A 16,981-nucleotide genomic window follows, 5' to 3' on the forward strand; every position below is an offset into this window, starting at 1 on the left:
CTCCAGGAGCGTGAGGGCCGTGCTGGGGTTGACGCGCAGGTACTTCGAGGTGGACTGCCCGTAGTCGGCGAGGTAGGTGGACCAGTCCCACACCATGAAGAGGTCCAGGAGCTGCGGGACGGCAGGGGGGTGTCGGGGCGCGGAGCAGCAGCCCGGGGCCGGCTCCGCGGGCCACCAGACCCCAACCCCTCGCCGGCGGCCCGGCACGCAGCCCCGTCTCTCGCCCGTTTGTTTCTCTAAAGCTTTTTCACGCCACTCCATGCAGCGGGGAGGCAGGTGTGCAGGTCTAGCCCTAACAGGAGATGCTAACGGGCTTCACACTGGTATTCTGGGGGCCCCTTTTACCGTGGCGAGGGAGATAGGGATAGTGGTTGCTGTTGTCGCTCACAGTGATTTAAACCAGAGGTCCAGGTAGTCTCAATTAAGTGAATTAAACAACCCCTGCCGGACTCTCCATGGTGACTGATCCCCACGACTCGGCCCAGAGCCCCGCGTGCGCTTCTTGCCCAAACAAACCCAAAGCACTTAGGCAGGGGGAAAAAAGAGCCCCCAAGCACAGTCCACATCTGGCCACAGATTCAAGTCAGGTCTTTGACTCTCAATTTTGAGGTTGCTGTTCAACAGAACAGCTTGCTTTTACAAGCTGATGCAATGCCTAACCTCTAGCAGCCAGCACCCTCACCAGCCCTCAAAGCCCACTCCGTCTCGGAGAGCCAAACCGCCACTTCCCCAGCGCCCCGGTCATGTGTGCGGCCCGGGCGCTGCCGGGCTCCCTGCCCGGGCACAGGCGGCCCTGCTCGGAGGAGCATTTCCCACAGCTACCTGCAGGCAGGCGGGCTGGGGGCCAGCGGGTCCCGCTCCCGTTGGCATCAGTGCCGGGGTGCTCCCAGCCTCCCGGCTAACCCCAGCATCTGGTGTCTCGCCTCACCCCACCGCAGAAGGCTAGTGGGGGCTTGGGAGAACAAGGCTGCCCTGTGGGAGCCAAACCTGCTGTTAAATTAAGTGTGGGGAAGCATTAGCAATCCCACGTCCCTGGCTGGCAGTGCCCAGGGCTGCTCTGCTGAGCAGGGTCCCCAGTGTAAGCCGGAGCCCCTGCTTGCCTGGAGGCCTGGCTACAGTGGTAATGCCTGGAGAGGTGGGGTGGGAAAGGATTTGTCATAACAAAATCAATTTAAGAATTGTTATATAGACTAGTGCAGGCTGTACTGCTTCACTACTTAAATACACAACCCTTTCCACTTTGACCAGTCACTTCTGCTGTCTTTAAGCCAGAGCAGAGCTGTTATATCGGGGGTGCCGCAGCATTGACCTCCCCTCCTGCAGACTGCACCTCTGAGAGCATCACCTCACCGAAAGCTTCTCACTCTGAGAAAATGTGACAGGTTGCCAGTAATGTCCCTCCCCAAAGCTACAGCACTGACTTACAATTACAGAATAAAAGTGTAAACCTGGTCTTCACAGCTTCAAATTTATTTGCTAGTCTTCTCCAAACTCTTCCACCTTCTATTCCCTTTTTTATTATTTTCAAATAAAGTATCTAATTTAAATAAAAATCAACTCTATTTTCTAATTAGTTACTCATCCCCTATTTGTAATACAGTCTTGTATGAAAATGTACTTAATGCTTGGTTGTTCCAAAGTCCTCCAGGGACCATCAAAAACCTCAGTGACATCTAGAACTAGATTTTATATTCGAATATTGCATTTGGGTGAAAGGTATATAAAAAGCTATACGGAAGCTATTTCATTCTCTCCTGGCTACATATCCATGCAGCTTTCAAGATCAAATGCAAATAGCTCTTTCTCACGAAGTGCCTTCTAAGGATGATCACCATCAATTCTCCTACTGACCTGGAGAGAAGAGAACACACTCGCCTATAGTCACTGAGCAAACAGACTTGGGAAGGCTCTGATAACCCAGGAATTAGTGGCATTTGTGAAACCCATGGGCTTACTTGCTGCTGCATGTTACCTGTCGCTGATTACCATGTTACAGCAGTCAGTAGTGCCCAGTGCTCACAGAGGCTGTACAACACACTCAAAAGCAGGCCACAGTCAGAAGATGGGAAAGAGGATGGGCAGATGCAGAGCGCAAGCCAGGGAGGACAAAGCTGACAGCACCAGGAACACAGACCCTACATCATCTGGAGACTTCATTTTCCCTCTCTCTCAGAAAAGCAAGCAGAATGTATTAATAAATGCGCTACTAATTACCACACTTGTCATGGGCTCCACATAGCCCTCATAGGAAAAGACCATGCCAATGTTCTTGCAGTGGTTGCGTTCAGCAAATCCAAGGTAAAAGATTTAATTTCTTATACCTACTGTAACATCTCTATTGAAGACTCTGGATAAATCCTAAACATTGAGGCTTTGTATCTCTTCAGTAATGTGTAACCCAAAGCCATTGATCACTGATAATTAAGTGTTGACAAGTTCAAAGAAACTTTCCTGCTAATAACACATGAGCAATTTTCATACCATACTTCCAGTGTTTGAATTAGCCATCAGATCGTGTTGCGGCTCTGGGACATCTTAGTGATAGTGATGGCTGGGGTGGCAGCTTAGACCTAATTTGTCATCTGATTAAACACAGATAGGCATTCGGAGTCCTAAATAGACCATGTAGCCTGCTGCTTTGCAACTCACAAAGTAAAACCATGTCCCAAGGGACCATGAGGTACACTCTGCCCATTCCCAGATGGTCCTGGCTCTGATAAGGTGAACACCACTGGAAACACTCTCAGCAAAAGGCATGTGCCCAGTGCTAATACAGCTCCTTCCTTTCTCCACTCTTGGTCAAAGCGCTGCACACAACCAGCCTCATGCTACTAATGTCTTATGTTAAAGCAGCTGTCATGACATGTGGCAGGTCATGTGAAGCACCAGGGACATGCAACCAAATGACACATGCTACCCAATCATAACTCCTTTCCCTCCTCCTGTGCACAGGTTCGGGGGCTGCAGTGTGACCAACGTGCGCTGCTGCTGGAACAAATGCGACAGAGGACTGCAGACATTGCTGAGGACTGGACTGCTGCTGTGCACAATTATGTACTGAGCGTTTTGTCCCCCTCATAGCTGCAGTTCTGGACTGCGGCATATTGCTATACGTAATGGGCTTTGACAGCGTGTACTGTACGCTGTGGGTGGGCAAGAGCTGCCTGGTGTGCAACTCTTCGGATCTGTGTCCTGGCCACTCATATCACCTGCATCTGACTTGGCACTTGGCAGATGTATGGTGAGCACAGGCGGTTTGCTAGGGTAGCGGGCTGGCAAGCAGCCAGCAGTCTGGCAAGGACAGTCAGGCAGAAATGGGCTGCTGCCTCCATCACACGTATGGGAAATAGCTTCAATCCACCCATACAAAACCTGAGTGCAGCCCAAAATTCTCCTTCGCTCTTGGACATGATCTGGAAGATGGTCCATCCATTCAAAGACAGAGAAAACTATTTGGGCTACTTCATGTGATGCAAACATACTCTTGGAAATACAAAACTGATAATGAAGCACTGGCCTACCTAATCCTTTGGTAAATGAATATTGTTTTAGTAAAGGATAGAGATATCTCAAAACTCATATATAAAGATTCTCAAAAATAACAGAAAAACATGAAGATGCAAAAATTTTGTTTTTTAATTCATGCACACAGACAGCCACAAGAAATTTATCTTGAAAAACTAACTTTTGCCCAACTCTTCACTAGTGTAGGAAAAAGAAAAGAGGACAAGTTATTTTCCCCTATATTTTTGCTGTATTTTCATTCACAATAGATGCATATGAAAATGATCTTATAATGTGACAGGGACCAGGTGTGTGCAAAACCACAAGGAGAGGGAACAATGTTTGGTAATGTTACACAAGGTGAAGATATAATGGAAATACTTTGTGGATTTGGCTTGACATACTGACATGACTCATACTACGGAGATGTAATATGTGGGATATGTTAAATTCCACTGAAATAAAAGGAGGTTATAAATCTCTGAGGTTTTAAATACGGTAATTACCATTAATGCGTAAAAAGAAAAATTATATCAAGGGCAAGTCTCATCACAAAAATGTTAATTTTGCCAAAAAAGAGTATCAGCTACAATTAAACAAAACATTTGGGGCATATAAGTTCAAGTGAACTCGCCCCGTGGCTTCTCAGTTGTAAACCACAAAGTACAGGAGAATTTGCTGGTCCTATGACACTGGTTCTTATTGTGGCAACCAGAATCAAGGTATTACAGGCCAAATTAAATCAGCATTTCCCTACTATTATTTTATCTACTAAAACTGTTGCTATGACTGTGACAGTAACCAAAAATGACATATATTATCTAGCAAGGAAAGGACCACAGTTACTTGCACTGTAGTAAGAGAAATGTGCACACAGTAGTCCTAGCAATTTTCCTGCCTAAAAACCAATGAAAATCCGTACAGTGTAACACATCACATTTGCACTACTGGCTGTCCACATGCTACTTCAAGGTTAGAACGTGCACTGTGTGCTTTGAAGCTACAATAGGAAGTGTCTGTTTTTTCTATGCATCTTTTCAAAGTTAACATGTACGGGAAATACTTGAAAGTGGACAGAAAGGAAATCTTTTACTTTCGGAGTTCGTCAGCCGCTCACACACACCTAAGGAGCCACGCGACTGTGCTTTAACAGAACCAGCTTATCGTGTGGCTGAAACACTGTGATGCAGCCAACAGACCAGATATTACCTGGTACTCTGCTACGTAAGAACAACGGCATTGTTGTACTCAATTCTTTTTCTTTTTTCTGTACTCTCCCGTAACAACCATGGAAAATAAGAATGAGCTAAGACAAGCAAAGCTATACCTGAGAAAAGAGTTTTATAAGAAAGCAGAATAGGTTGCCCTGTGAGCAAGAAAACAGATCTACTAGTCCCTCTGACAGGGAATAATTAACAAAGAGTTTGCAGAGAAGGGCGCACGTGCGTGCGCGTGTGTGTGAATCGTTACCAAGAAGGAAAGGAGCAGGGGAAAAGCTCTGCCCTCTCTCATATACCACATGGAGCATCCAACAGACTGGCTACCAAGGCAGAGGGTGTACACTTCTGCCTTATTTGGAGGATTGGCCTCTTCTAAAAGTGTGATGGAAGGGAACCTTCATCTAAACATCTTGAGAACATCAAGGCTGATGACCAGAGAGCATGTTCCTTTTATTGTATGTGAAACAGGGTTGTCCTCTCAAACCACCCCATTATTCATCATGTAAATACTTCTAATACATATATATAATACATTTATATTATTTTATATATATATTTAGATATAACTAAATGCCTTTGGTTGCTGTCCTACACTTGCATCTTCTAACTTTCTGTTCCTGTCTATGTATTTTCTAAATGCCTTTTACATGTCTAACATAAGCTCTCTCTGCTTGAAACAAACTGCATTTGGAAAAAAAAAAAAGGAAGGTTATATTTATGTCATGCCACAGATAATGCTGCTATTTCTAATTAGAAGACTTCTGATCTTAAACACAACAATATTATTGTAGAAGATACTGAACTATTTTTCATTTAAAAGAGGTCCTACTTCAAGAATTTGACAGCTAACAGAGACATGGATTTGTTTAATGCAAAATATTACAAGATTGATACCAAAGGGAAAAAAAGTCTAAAGATTTTACGGATAGGATTCAGGTTTCAAATAGGGCATCTATACTTATTCTTCAAGCTCAGAACTCTTTATGTTTTCCCAATATCTAGGTGATATGGCCATGTGTGGATATAAATTAATTGTAACCATTGCTCAGTAGTGCTTTGTCTTTTGTTACCTAAGGTCTGGAGGAGCTCAGCCCTCTATTTAGGCCATCTTGTAATTATGTGAGAATTTTATGCACTTGGAATTGCTGGAATCAAGCATGTAGCCCTTTCAAAGTTGTTTGAACCTCTGTCACATCCTCAAACATCATATGAATGCTCTTGACTTTTTTGCTTTTGGGCAACTGTCTTGGATCTTGGAAGAGAACACAACTTCGGGAACCAGCTATCCACGGTCAGCTCAGCAACAGGGAGAGGTGCCACAGGAGGAAATGGGTGCTGTAGCCATTTGACAACACCAACAGGGTTGGCTATACTCAAATACTCCTAATTTTAAATTATCATAGTAGCTTTGTACAAGTTGGAATGCTGCTCTTATCTCTTCTGAAGTATCGCGAGTGTCAGTAAATTGCTTTGGTTGTACAATTAGGCACCAGCGGTCCAAGAGTTGGTGATAAAAATGAGAAGTTGTACACTTAATATCCTGCTTACCTTTCTGTAATTCCAAATAATCTATCAAAAGAAAAGTGATGCTTTTTTTTAACATATCACTGTTAGTTATGCCCTTCTGGCCCATTCTCCTCGTGCACAAGCTGAATATTTCTCATGCTAAACAGTTTATTAACCCCTAATCACCCAGTTACTCCTGGACTTGATTGCATGTGTAATTACCTTTTGTCAGGTACAATTTGCCTGATAAACATGTCAGAACACTTGCTGCTTAGTCTGTTTCAACAGATAAAGGCTGTCTTTCCACAGCCTTGGGGCATAATTAACAAGGGAAAAAAATGGCAGTTATAAAAACACAGAGAAGCTGATTCACTGAGGCAGGAGTTCACAGCGTGCAGCCCGCCAAGGCCTATTTCGGGGCCGCTATGCTTGCCTGAGCGCCTACTGAGTTCCAGCCTGCTGTGACAGGGCAACAGGGGCAGCCCTGGAAAACTGTGATTTAAAGTAGGTTTCCACATGAACTTCAGAAGAGATAGGGATGATGCCTGTTTGAAAAAAAAACCCCAAAGTGAAGCAGCAGATACTGATATTGCTAGAGCCTCTGCCATTGTCATATATTATATGTTCAATCAGACTCTCTGGGATGGTACCAGGAGGGGAAAAAATTAAAAGGAGACAACGGAGAAACAGAGGAAAAGCAAAAAGCCAAGATTAAAAAAAAAACAGAACAGCTTTGTGGCATTCTTGGGCCCAGTTGCTTCTGATTTCTGCCCTACAGTGTTTGCAGGTTATGTACCCATGCACTATGGGGAGTGCAAAAAGAAATCCTCACCTGACCTCTGGATAACCCAAACAGGAGATTAGCCCATTTCCAAGCAAAGCAGGTTGTCACACTGTTAGGCCAATTGCTTCTATTGACACTTTGCATAAACATCTTACACAGGGTGATCAGAAAGGACTGTTATGCCATTAACGCTCCTTTTTATTTTTTTATACCTAAGCCTTACAGAATAAAGGCCTTTCTGAGTAAGGGATAACAAAAGGGTCAAAAGGTCACAAACATTCTTTTAAGTAGGTAAAAATCTGGGAAGTTTAGATTCATTGAAAAGTGCAAATTAGAACTTTTTTGCACCTGGAGACATTTCAGCACACTCAGCTTTTGCTAATTTTACTTCTATCAAATTCTTTAATGTGCATTTTTATTTTTACTTTTAAATAAGAAAATGCTAAAATCTTCATTTTAGGAAATAGCAAGCTGTCTAATCTTCTTAGCTAATCAGTAGTCTAAACAGATTTAGACATTACCATTAAAATCCTCATGGGGAATAGTGCTAAATATATAGAATTTTTCTTGAAGTCGTACAACTGAGCAGTCTCTCACACACAGCTTTCACCTACAATTTACACAGCATGTGGTTCGCACTGCGTACAGGAAAATATTCTGTATTTTCCTTTGTTTTGTTTTTGCTTTGATCAGAGATGGAAACAATCTCCCTTTAATAGTATAAAAGCCACCTGCTGGGCATTGCAGACTACAGCTAATTGGTAAATTCTTTGAAATTTAGATATAATGGATTTTGACCTCTTTAATTAAAAAAAACCCCAAAGCCTAGAATACTGGTGAACTCTTCTGGGAAATGAATGGTGCCAAGCATATACAACTGCAAGCTATGCCAAATCTTTTTTTAGGAGAGAATACAGAACAATAACAGAATGAGTTTTTCCTTGAGGGTACACGGCTTTTGACCTAAGGAAAAAAAAACTGTGATTTTTGTTAGCTATGTCATTTAAGCCATTGAGATACAAGAAGAGCAAATATACCAATAATACAGTTATTACTATTGTGTTGTGGTTGTGCTGAAAAAGCTCCAGAAACGGAAGGAACTTTCTCAGTTTAAGCGCGGTAAACGCACAGATGCCACCGCTGTCCCACTCCTCAAACTCCCCCCGCGAGGGGCTCACGCCAGACCTGCACTCACCGTCTATCCAGAGGGATGCACAAGTTTGCTGCCGGCAGAGGAAGCGCGTCAACCAGAATCACTGTTGTTTCATAATTTCTGACGTAACTGTAACCTTTCAGGGGAGCTATAATCTCATCAGTTTGTGAACTCCGAGGTGACATTGTCTTCCTTTTGTTAAAACACTTATTTATACTCTGTCCAGCCTAATGGGGCCATGGCCTATGACTGGGACTCACCCGCGCTGCAGTGATACAGCTACGGAACAAAGCCGCTTTCTTCTCAGGCTCTGTTTACGTTTCGTGCACAAGTACATGTGAATATACATTACATAGGTGTACACTTATTTCCAGTGAGTTAACAAAAACCCCCATGTATGAACATTAAGATAACATGCCCATTAGTTCACAAAATGTGTTATCTCCCCGTTTATTAAAGCCTGCACACCATGAAAGCACTTACTAGAATGGAACTAAAATGTGAAGGACCAGAAGCAGAACTGGACAAAGACAAGTCTTGTTCACTCTAAACATTTCCTAGGCACAAAGGAACAACAGAAGTGTTTAAAATACAGATATCTACGCCCAGCTCGCAAGGAAGAAAGACAAAGTTTGCTAGCTGTTGAATAACACTGCACCAACCAAACTCAATTATCACTTAATCAGTTGGAGTTCTTTACTGCTGACAAATGTCTTGTTAGCCTGGTTAGCAAGTCTGTCTGCCACTTGCCAAAATATTTTGTTTTATTTACTCCTGGTGACTTATTTTGTGAATGTGGTGAATTTTAAAATCCCCCCCCACTGATCACATAACTGGAATAACACACATCGGTTTTGTATTTCAAAGTGTAAATTGATCTCTTGATCTGTGAATGTCTCCCTATAGTTTATGCTACCCTTTTTCTGGATTGCTATAACAAATGCATTTTCAAAGTGATGTTATAGGGTCTTAGCTATGCAATTCCCATTAGTGTCAATGGGGGTCGCAGGCTAAATTCCTAGGCATTGCTTTGAAAACTGAGCCCCAGATTTTCAAAGGAAGGATAGTTTGTGTTAGAAAGGAGGTATCTTTAAGTTTTTAAGCCACTGCATTAAAACTTTTTTTTTTTTTTCAGCAAAATGCATTTAGAAATTGTGCCTAAATGTGGAACAATTAAATATTCACATGAGTGAAACAGTTGTTTATTTGAATGCTTGCATCTGTTTCAAATTTATAAGTGAAAATCATATCTGTCACTATCTTGAATGTCAGGATAGAATCTTTAACACATTTGTAAGTGTATAATATATAAACTCAGAGGTTATGAAAGCTGAACCATTGGGAATTGTTGTTATGCTAAGAAAAAAAACAGAAGTTACTTGGGTTCAAACTAATCCTTTATAACCTAAATTCTCCCAAAGGGCAGAATACTTTCCTAAAATCTGGACCCTGAGGTACATTCTGAGAGATGCCTGGTCTTGTTATATTCAAGAGTAAAAAAAATACTTTTTTTATTCTTCGGCACTTCAAATGCACGTAAGCCTGCCTAAAAAATAAATGCATATTGCTGAAGTGATGCTTGTTGCTTATCATAACCAGAAAAGCACTCACATTGTACAACTTTTAGAAATCCCATTAATATTTCAAGCAGCTAAGATGAAACACCTGAAGAAAGTAGCTGAGACATGGTCATCGAGGCAACTATAAGTAGCTAAGCCCTACGCAATATACAATACTGCAACAAGTAATACATACTCAAAGAAGATTTGTTTAATTGAAGTGTGAATAATCCTTATTATGAAGTGTGTTCTTCCTCATCATTAAAAAATAAGTTGGACTAGTAGCAAAAGAACTGTCCTTTGAGTCTAGAAACAGCCAAGAGCTGCCTGGCAGACCGCCAGTCTCCAGAGGGCAGGGGTTGGGGCCAAGCTGCTCCTGTGTAGCCCCTTAGCCTGTACACCAAGTCCCTTTAGACAAAGCGTAAAACTATATCAATGGTAACATTTGTGTGGATTAAAAATTGTGTATTATGCAATGTTCAGGCCATTCACCAGTTTTTTGAGCTTCTGATACGAAGGCGTATGCTTTCAAAGAGCATGCAGCCCCCAAACACAACTTCTGCCTCTGATCTGAAGACGACTGAAAATCTGAGTTGTTAAAATCATAGAGAAGCACTTAGAACATCCCAGTTAAACTTAAAGCTGTCATTTTCAGTTTGCTTCTTTTTTTTTTTTCCTTTTTTTAAACACAGGTTGGCAATTAGCACTTAAACCTTGAAATTTATCAAATACATTTTGAAGAGGGAATTTTTACAGTATAGTTTATTTAAACTTCCATTTTCTATAAGCATTTTTTTCAACTGCATGCGACTTATAATAGGCTTGCTTTTAAGTATTTGCTCTTTGAAATAGTGCTATAAATGGCATGTGATGTGGCATAGTACCTTAAAAAAAACATTTTGGGGGTATCAAAACTGTATCATTTATCTCATTTCACAGGTAAAATTCCATTTAAGGTAATTCACTAAAAAGGGGTATTCACAAATGCTAAAATCAAATGGTAAAATTAATTGGTTTAGAGAAGGTGGGACTAATTAAACATAGTTTAATTTGAGGTAACTGAAATAAAATTTAAATACCAAACACATTCACTTCAACTTCCATAGAGCATTCTGGAATTGAACACTCTTGTCCCATCTGTTATAAGTAAAATTTAGCAGTATCCATGTGAGTAAGTCTAGATGTCTGTAGTCTCACCAAAGGTTAATGTATACATACTATAGCACAAAAAATCATTATCTGAAAAACACTGTTTCGAACTAACTAATCCAAACTGTCCTTGTACACACACACCTCGAACCTATGAAGTCAGTGTGCTGTGCTCTGCAACTAAACATCTGAAGTGGTTTGTCCAAGCATAACTACGACTTCAACTTTAAATTTCTGGGTTTACTTTTGGGACTGAAGCAAGGAGTTTTGGAAACCCAGGCCTGGCCTGAGAATGTAACCTGGTGCCTGAAGGAGGACAACTGAGCATGGCCCAGCTCCACGGCATCAGGCTGGTGCTCACAGAGGAGGCCAAGATGAGCTGCTGCAGCGCTCTGCACGAAGACACAACCCACAACGCTGAGGCAGGAGCAGCCAACCTCATTACTGTGAACTGTTTATTTAGAGGTAGGACAGGACATTTCCTTTTGCTAGCTTTCCAGTTATTTTTGTCATACTCTGACCTGGACCAAAACACCAGGTGAAATTACATTTAAGAATACTGAAATTACATTACTACAGATTGAGGATTTCAGCCTAAGAGCAGGGTATTCATGAGGTCTATATGGTTTATGAGCATCTCTTCATTCTGCAGTGTTTAGTCTCCACAGAGTTCAGTGATCCCTCGTGTGTGCTGTGAAATATATAGCATTTCCACAGAGGTAACCTGAGGTCCTACAGTAGGTAGGAGAAAATAGTTTGTTTCAGTGCAAGAGTCTGTATATTTCTGAACCAGTCAAACTGTTTTGTTTTGTTTTAGTTTTAATATTTGTGCAGCTCTTGAAAAGCTGCAAATCTGAATTAAAAAACGTGTAGATTCCCAGTGCTCTGGATTCCCTTCTTAGGTGGCCATCACAGCCTCCAACACCTGACAGTAAAGTTCATGTAATATTTCACTGAGGCTGTATTTGCTCTACCCATCCTCTTTGGTCTCTCTTCAATGACTATGCCTCAGAGCTATACCATCCGCATTACATAAGATCTATGCCTCAGTTTTAAAGAATATGTATGGCACACTGAAGTTGTAGGTGTAAAAATATAAATGTCAGCAATACCACAAATGCGTCTCAGCTACCACAGCTGAAACTCCACTTCCTCAGCCTAATTCTTGGATGAAGATATCTTTTTAAATAAACCCAACTGGTTAACAAAACTGAGCTCTTGCAGGCTAAAAGATGAAACAGTTTTATACACAAAGTCCTTCTCTAAAAAGCCTCTGCAGGAAGCTGATACAAGTGTAGCAACTTTTTGATGAAGTATCTCAGGGGATCTCAGGTGCCGACTTAGAGTACTTGGAGAGCCACTCAAACAAATCTAAGATATAACAGGCCAGAAATCTGCATCTTCTTTGTTTGCATCCAGAAACAACAACAACAACAACAACAACAAAAGAATCTAGTGCAATCCATAAAGCACAGACACTTGTGGATGTGCTCACCATCAGTTTACCGTAAGCAGAGAGTTATTTCCTCTAAAGCAGCGCGAGGGTATGCTTGCACAACTGCCCTCAGCAGCAGATGAAGTTACATCCCTTAGGCAAAGCTATACTAGACCTGGGAACCACTGGACAAGGAATGCCACAATCAGTAGTTCAGGAATGTAAATATAGAGAAGTTACAAGCAAAGCCAAAACCATTAGCCAAAAGTTACATATTCATTCCTGGACAAACTTTACTTTTTTCTTCAGCTACTGCTACGAGTTTATCTATCAAATGGCTCTAAAAACAGTTTAGCAAATTCTGTGGCCTATGTAAAATCCTGGTATTTGTTTTTTGTTTTTCTTGCCTAGCTAGCTTGGTATACCGAAGGTCTTTGAACCTAGGAAGTTGTAGTAATAAGAGACCTGGATAACTCAGAACCTGTTTTTGTCTTTTTTTTTTTTTTTTGCAAAAAATCTTTCTTCCGCTGTTGCTATGTTCACAGACATTTTAGGAAAGACTCTCTTTGCTTAACGTCAATAGTTCAATATTACTTCTTTTCTAAGAAATGCATCTTCAAGAAATTATTTGCCTTAGAAGTTACCTTCTTCCTTAGAATATGCCTTTTCTCATCACTTCTCAGATGACAATATTTTCTTAAAATGTTTCCTCCAATAGATCCCACTATACGTGAAACTTTTGCTGAGTAATGGTGGCACAAAACAGCCTCAAATGCCTGCTGCAATTTGAAAAACACTTCCCCTGATTTTACTTGCCACTTTGAAATGTTATCCCTTTCTGGTGAGTAATCCTGTGCTAGATTCTTTTGCTTCTTAAACGAACATTATTCTCACCCTTTATTGACTGACCACATCTATTATCACATGTAAGCAGTGTTAATCCTCTAGTAATTAACACCCTTATTAAAGTAATTTTAACCCAAAGAAGTTTAAATCGCATTATTGGTTTTATTTAATTAAGCTATGGGGAATGTTTTACGCTGTCATTTGAGTTTTCAGCTTGTGTCTTTTCAATCTATCAGTTACACCACTCCCTGCCCCCCAACAAGTTACCTATGTATTTGTGTCTAGGAATTATTCAACATTATTCTGTCTCACTGTGAACTTTTTATATTATCCTCTAGCTCAACGGTTGCAAGATTTAGGCACCATGCTGAAGATAATACTATTCCTAAACATATCATATGGATATACATTTTAATTATAATATCAAAATTAGGATCAAATCTTCTATACTCCCACAAGACTCAGTATCCTGTTAGTGCTTAAAATGAAAGAGCACTTTTGATGTCTTTCCCATATGCCCTGAGAGAAGGCAGAGTTTGATTTGAACTCCAGACTGGCAGTGTTTGATAAGATCCCTTTTTTCATCTTATTATGAATGTTAACTTTGGGACACTACTTGCAGTAGGACTTAAGATCATTCTACTTAAGCATAGCTTCATTCTCCTATATGAATTAGGAAAAAAAGAAAGGAGAATCTGAATGTACTGAGTCATGCCACTGGCTCAGCACTTTTTCTGTAGCTTAAAAAACAAGTCAGCTTTTAAAATTACAATTTTTTGTGTGTCTACTGAATGTTTCTTACTCTGGAGAAATATCTGATGGCCCATGTACTCTTACAGATCTCATGTAAACTACTCAACTGACATGTTTGACACAGGGTCAAAAGATGAAAATTGTCCTCTGGTTTAACTGCATCGTGTTACACTGAGCGTTTGGGAATAGCATGGGCTAGCTGTGCGCTCTCCTGTAATGATTTCCTGGAAGCATGCCATTTAAACTGGGAAAGCTTGTCTTCTCCTGGGAATAAGGTAACTTGATGGCTTCGTGGACTTTACACACCATTTTTTGCATACTGAAAGTCCTTTCCTTCCTCTGGGTAAAAACACCTCTTTAATCTTCTGCTGTTTTAAAAAATAATGCTCTTCAGGGTTCTCAGCACAAACCATGAAAATGATAAACAGAAAGAGAAAAAAGGGATAAGGACAATAAAATGCATTTATGGACAGGAACTGACTTTTTCACAATTTTTTGTGCCCTTCCATCCCATATCTTTATGTCCATTCTCTCCCATCATCTACTGCTTTCATCTACTCAAATTTTGACATTTATTCCTTTTTAATATTTCATTATTTTTCCATTCTTATTCCTGTCTTTTTTCTCCCATTATCACACTCTACAATTGCTGGGGTCTTTTAAGTTGTGCTGTCCTTTGCTACTAATGCTCTAAGGAAAGCCCTCTTCAAAAGTTTCTAAAACACACCTTACATGTGCAACTTGTATGCAAACTTTATTTGTTATTTCAATATTCTCTAAAACAGTGCAACTTGTCAGATGATAAATTGTTCCAGAACAGACAGTCTTCTCATAGACACCTATGTTAATATGGTATAAACCCATATGATATAGATCTGTGCTTAAGAACATGCTGGTTCAGTCAAATCCCTTATGGTATAATTATTTCACCTCATTTATCTAAATAACAGTATGAAATTCACTCATTTCTTTTGCCATCCTATATATGTATCTTTGAGCTAACAGAAAGAAAATATGAGGATGGCCAGTTTTCATCTTCTGGATTTCACTGACTGACTGGAGGCAGTAAGATACTGAGAATTATTATTTTTTAATTTGTATTTCTGCAGTTCTAAAACTCCCTGCTGAAGAACAGTGGCACCCTATGGTACATACTGTACAAACATCCATGAAGATATGATCATTTGCCCTCAGAGATTGCGGCCCAAATGACTAAACAATCATTAACTACATTTCACTTATTCCACTCCTTGTTGTACTGTGTCTCTGCAAAGCTTTGGAAGCCTTGACTTGTGAAGGCATTTTGTGCATGAAAAAAAAGCTCTACTTCCTTTCTCGTGTTATTGCTCTGAAGCAGAGAACAATCCTTGATTTTTTGTTGTAAAAGATTCCTTTGATTTAAATTCAATTTGCCCCGGCCCTATGGCAACTTTAAAAGAAGAGACAGATTAACTTTCTTTTTCACAGAAGAAACCGTAGCAAAAGGAAAAAAATGAGATATTCTGCCTACTGTCTGTGATTGACAGATAATTTAGAGAAGGAATGGAATCTAAATGGGTTTGTTGACTGATGCAACTGAAAAAATACTGAAGGCAAATCTGTATGGTTAATGGGTTATGGGTATTGCCCAGTATACACTACATACCAGTGATACTACCAGCTTAACTAAGGCTGGAGGATGTAAGCAATCTTGGGGCAGAAACTATTGAACACATTAATGCAGCTCTGAGCCCCATGGCTCCCTGATGGATGACTAGGGCTCACAGATGTTACCAGAATACAAATAACAAATAACTTGAAGGAAAACAAAAATTTTCTTCTCTTGTGTTTTTCAATTAACACTGCTCATTCGTTACTCAGGAAGCACATACCACCTAGGGGATGCGGAGGAAGTCCTGTGGAGCCGGGGGCTTCACCACTAGACTCCATCCATCAGCTGAGGGCTACAGAAGGGCCCGGGCACAATGGTAGCAACTCTGCAGCAATGGGCTGTCAGTGGGAAGACAACAGCTTCCTATGACGTATTCACTAACTTCAGGGAAGTCATGCATCCAAAACTTCCTGCAAGTAAAACCTTCAGTTTGCATTTACGTCATTTCTTAAGTGACAAAGATAAAGGTGTGGGTGGGAGCAGGGAGCAAAGCTGCTAACAGAAAGAAAGCTATTAGAGAAAAATGCTTCATTCCACTGAATAACTTATATCCTTCTTCTTCCTTAACGGGATGCAAGAGCAATGACTCACAGAAAGGGTAAGCAGGAGTTTATAAATGTAATAGTCACAGGGATAAACTTCCAGTTCAAGAGATTTATTAATGGGGAAATTATTTGGAAGTGAACCTAGTGATACCTTCCTACCAACAGCTTCTTCTGTGAAAGAACGGAAACCTTCTTCAGACAAGTGCTTTCTTCTGTTAACAGATGATGTTGCAGACAAAACCTTGACTGCTTCATAAACAGTTTCCCAGACACATTGTTCTGGCATTATGGACAGGGTACAATTGGCACATGCACTTTCAGTACCAAAGATACAGCCATTTACATCATGACCTAAAAGGGAATTCCTCTCTAACTATGGGAGGAACTTTCTTTAACAGAAGGACTTCCTGGAGATGAGAATAAGGAGTTTTCATCATAACAACAGTTCTGCAGGTTTTGAATGGATTGGTGAACTATTTCTAAACCTTGTCTTGTGAAAGTACTGACAATTAAGATGATGAGTTTAAAGATGATTAATTGTGACATTTGGTAGTATTCAGATGAGGACTTAGACATGTCCACCTAAAGAATCTTGGCAGGGGCTTCTGCCTACTTTTTTTTGTAGTACCTGCTTTGATCAACCTCTCTAGTGAAATTTTTAGTAATTTCTATTATGGTAGCATTTAGAAGCTGGAACTCCACTGCATTGTTCTAAGAAGTCAAGTGTTTCATCTACACGTGACAAATGAAATCAATAAATGCCATTTCCTGTCTCAGTTCTAAAAATTATCATTCACCTAAAACAGGAAAAAACCCTCACCCTTACTCAAATAAGGCTTATGTTCTGATTCAAAGGCTGTTATCTACAGGTCTCTA

At 40.5% G+C, this 16,981-nt stretch overlaps 1 protein-coding gene across 4 annotated transcripts in view; it reads right to left on the bottom strand.

Annotated features, from left to right (window-relative positions):
* Window positions 1-16,981, bottom strand: part of EXOC6 (exocyst complex component 6) — a 108,517-nt gene that overhangs the window by 2,241 nt on the left and 89,295 nt on the right. The window contains exon 21 of one of the 4 annotated variants that reach the window (XM_026066671.1): window positions 1-111. In XM_026066671.1, the coding sequence (XP_025922456.1) occupies window positions 1-111 (111 nt within the window). The other 3 variants (XM_026066664.1, XM_026066662.1, XM_026066666.1) reach the window with 3 other exon arrangements.

Source organism: Apteryx rowi, unplaced genomic scaffold (genome assembly GCF_003343035.1).
Source record: "Apteryx rowi isolate R43461 unplaced genomic scaffold, aptRow1 scaffold_246, whole genome shotgun sequence".
Classification (NCBI taxonomy): domain Eukaryota; kingdom Metazoa; phylum Chordata; class Aves; order Apterygiformes; family Apterygidae; genus Apteryx; species Apteryx rowi.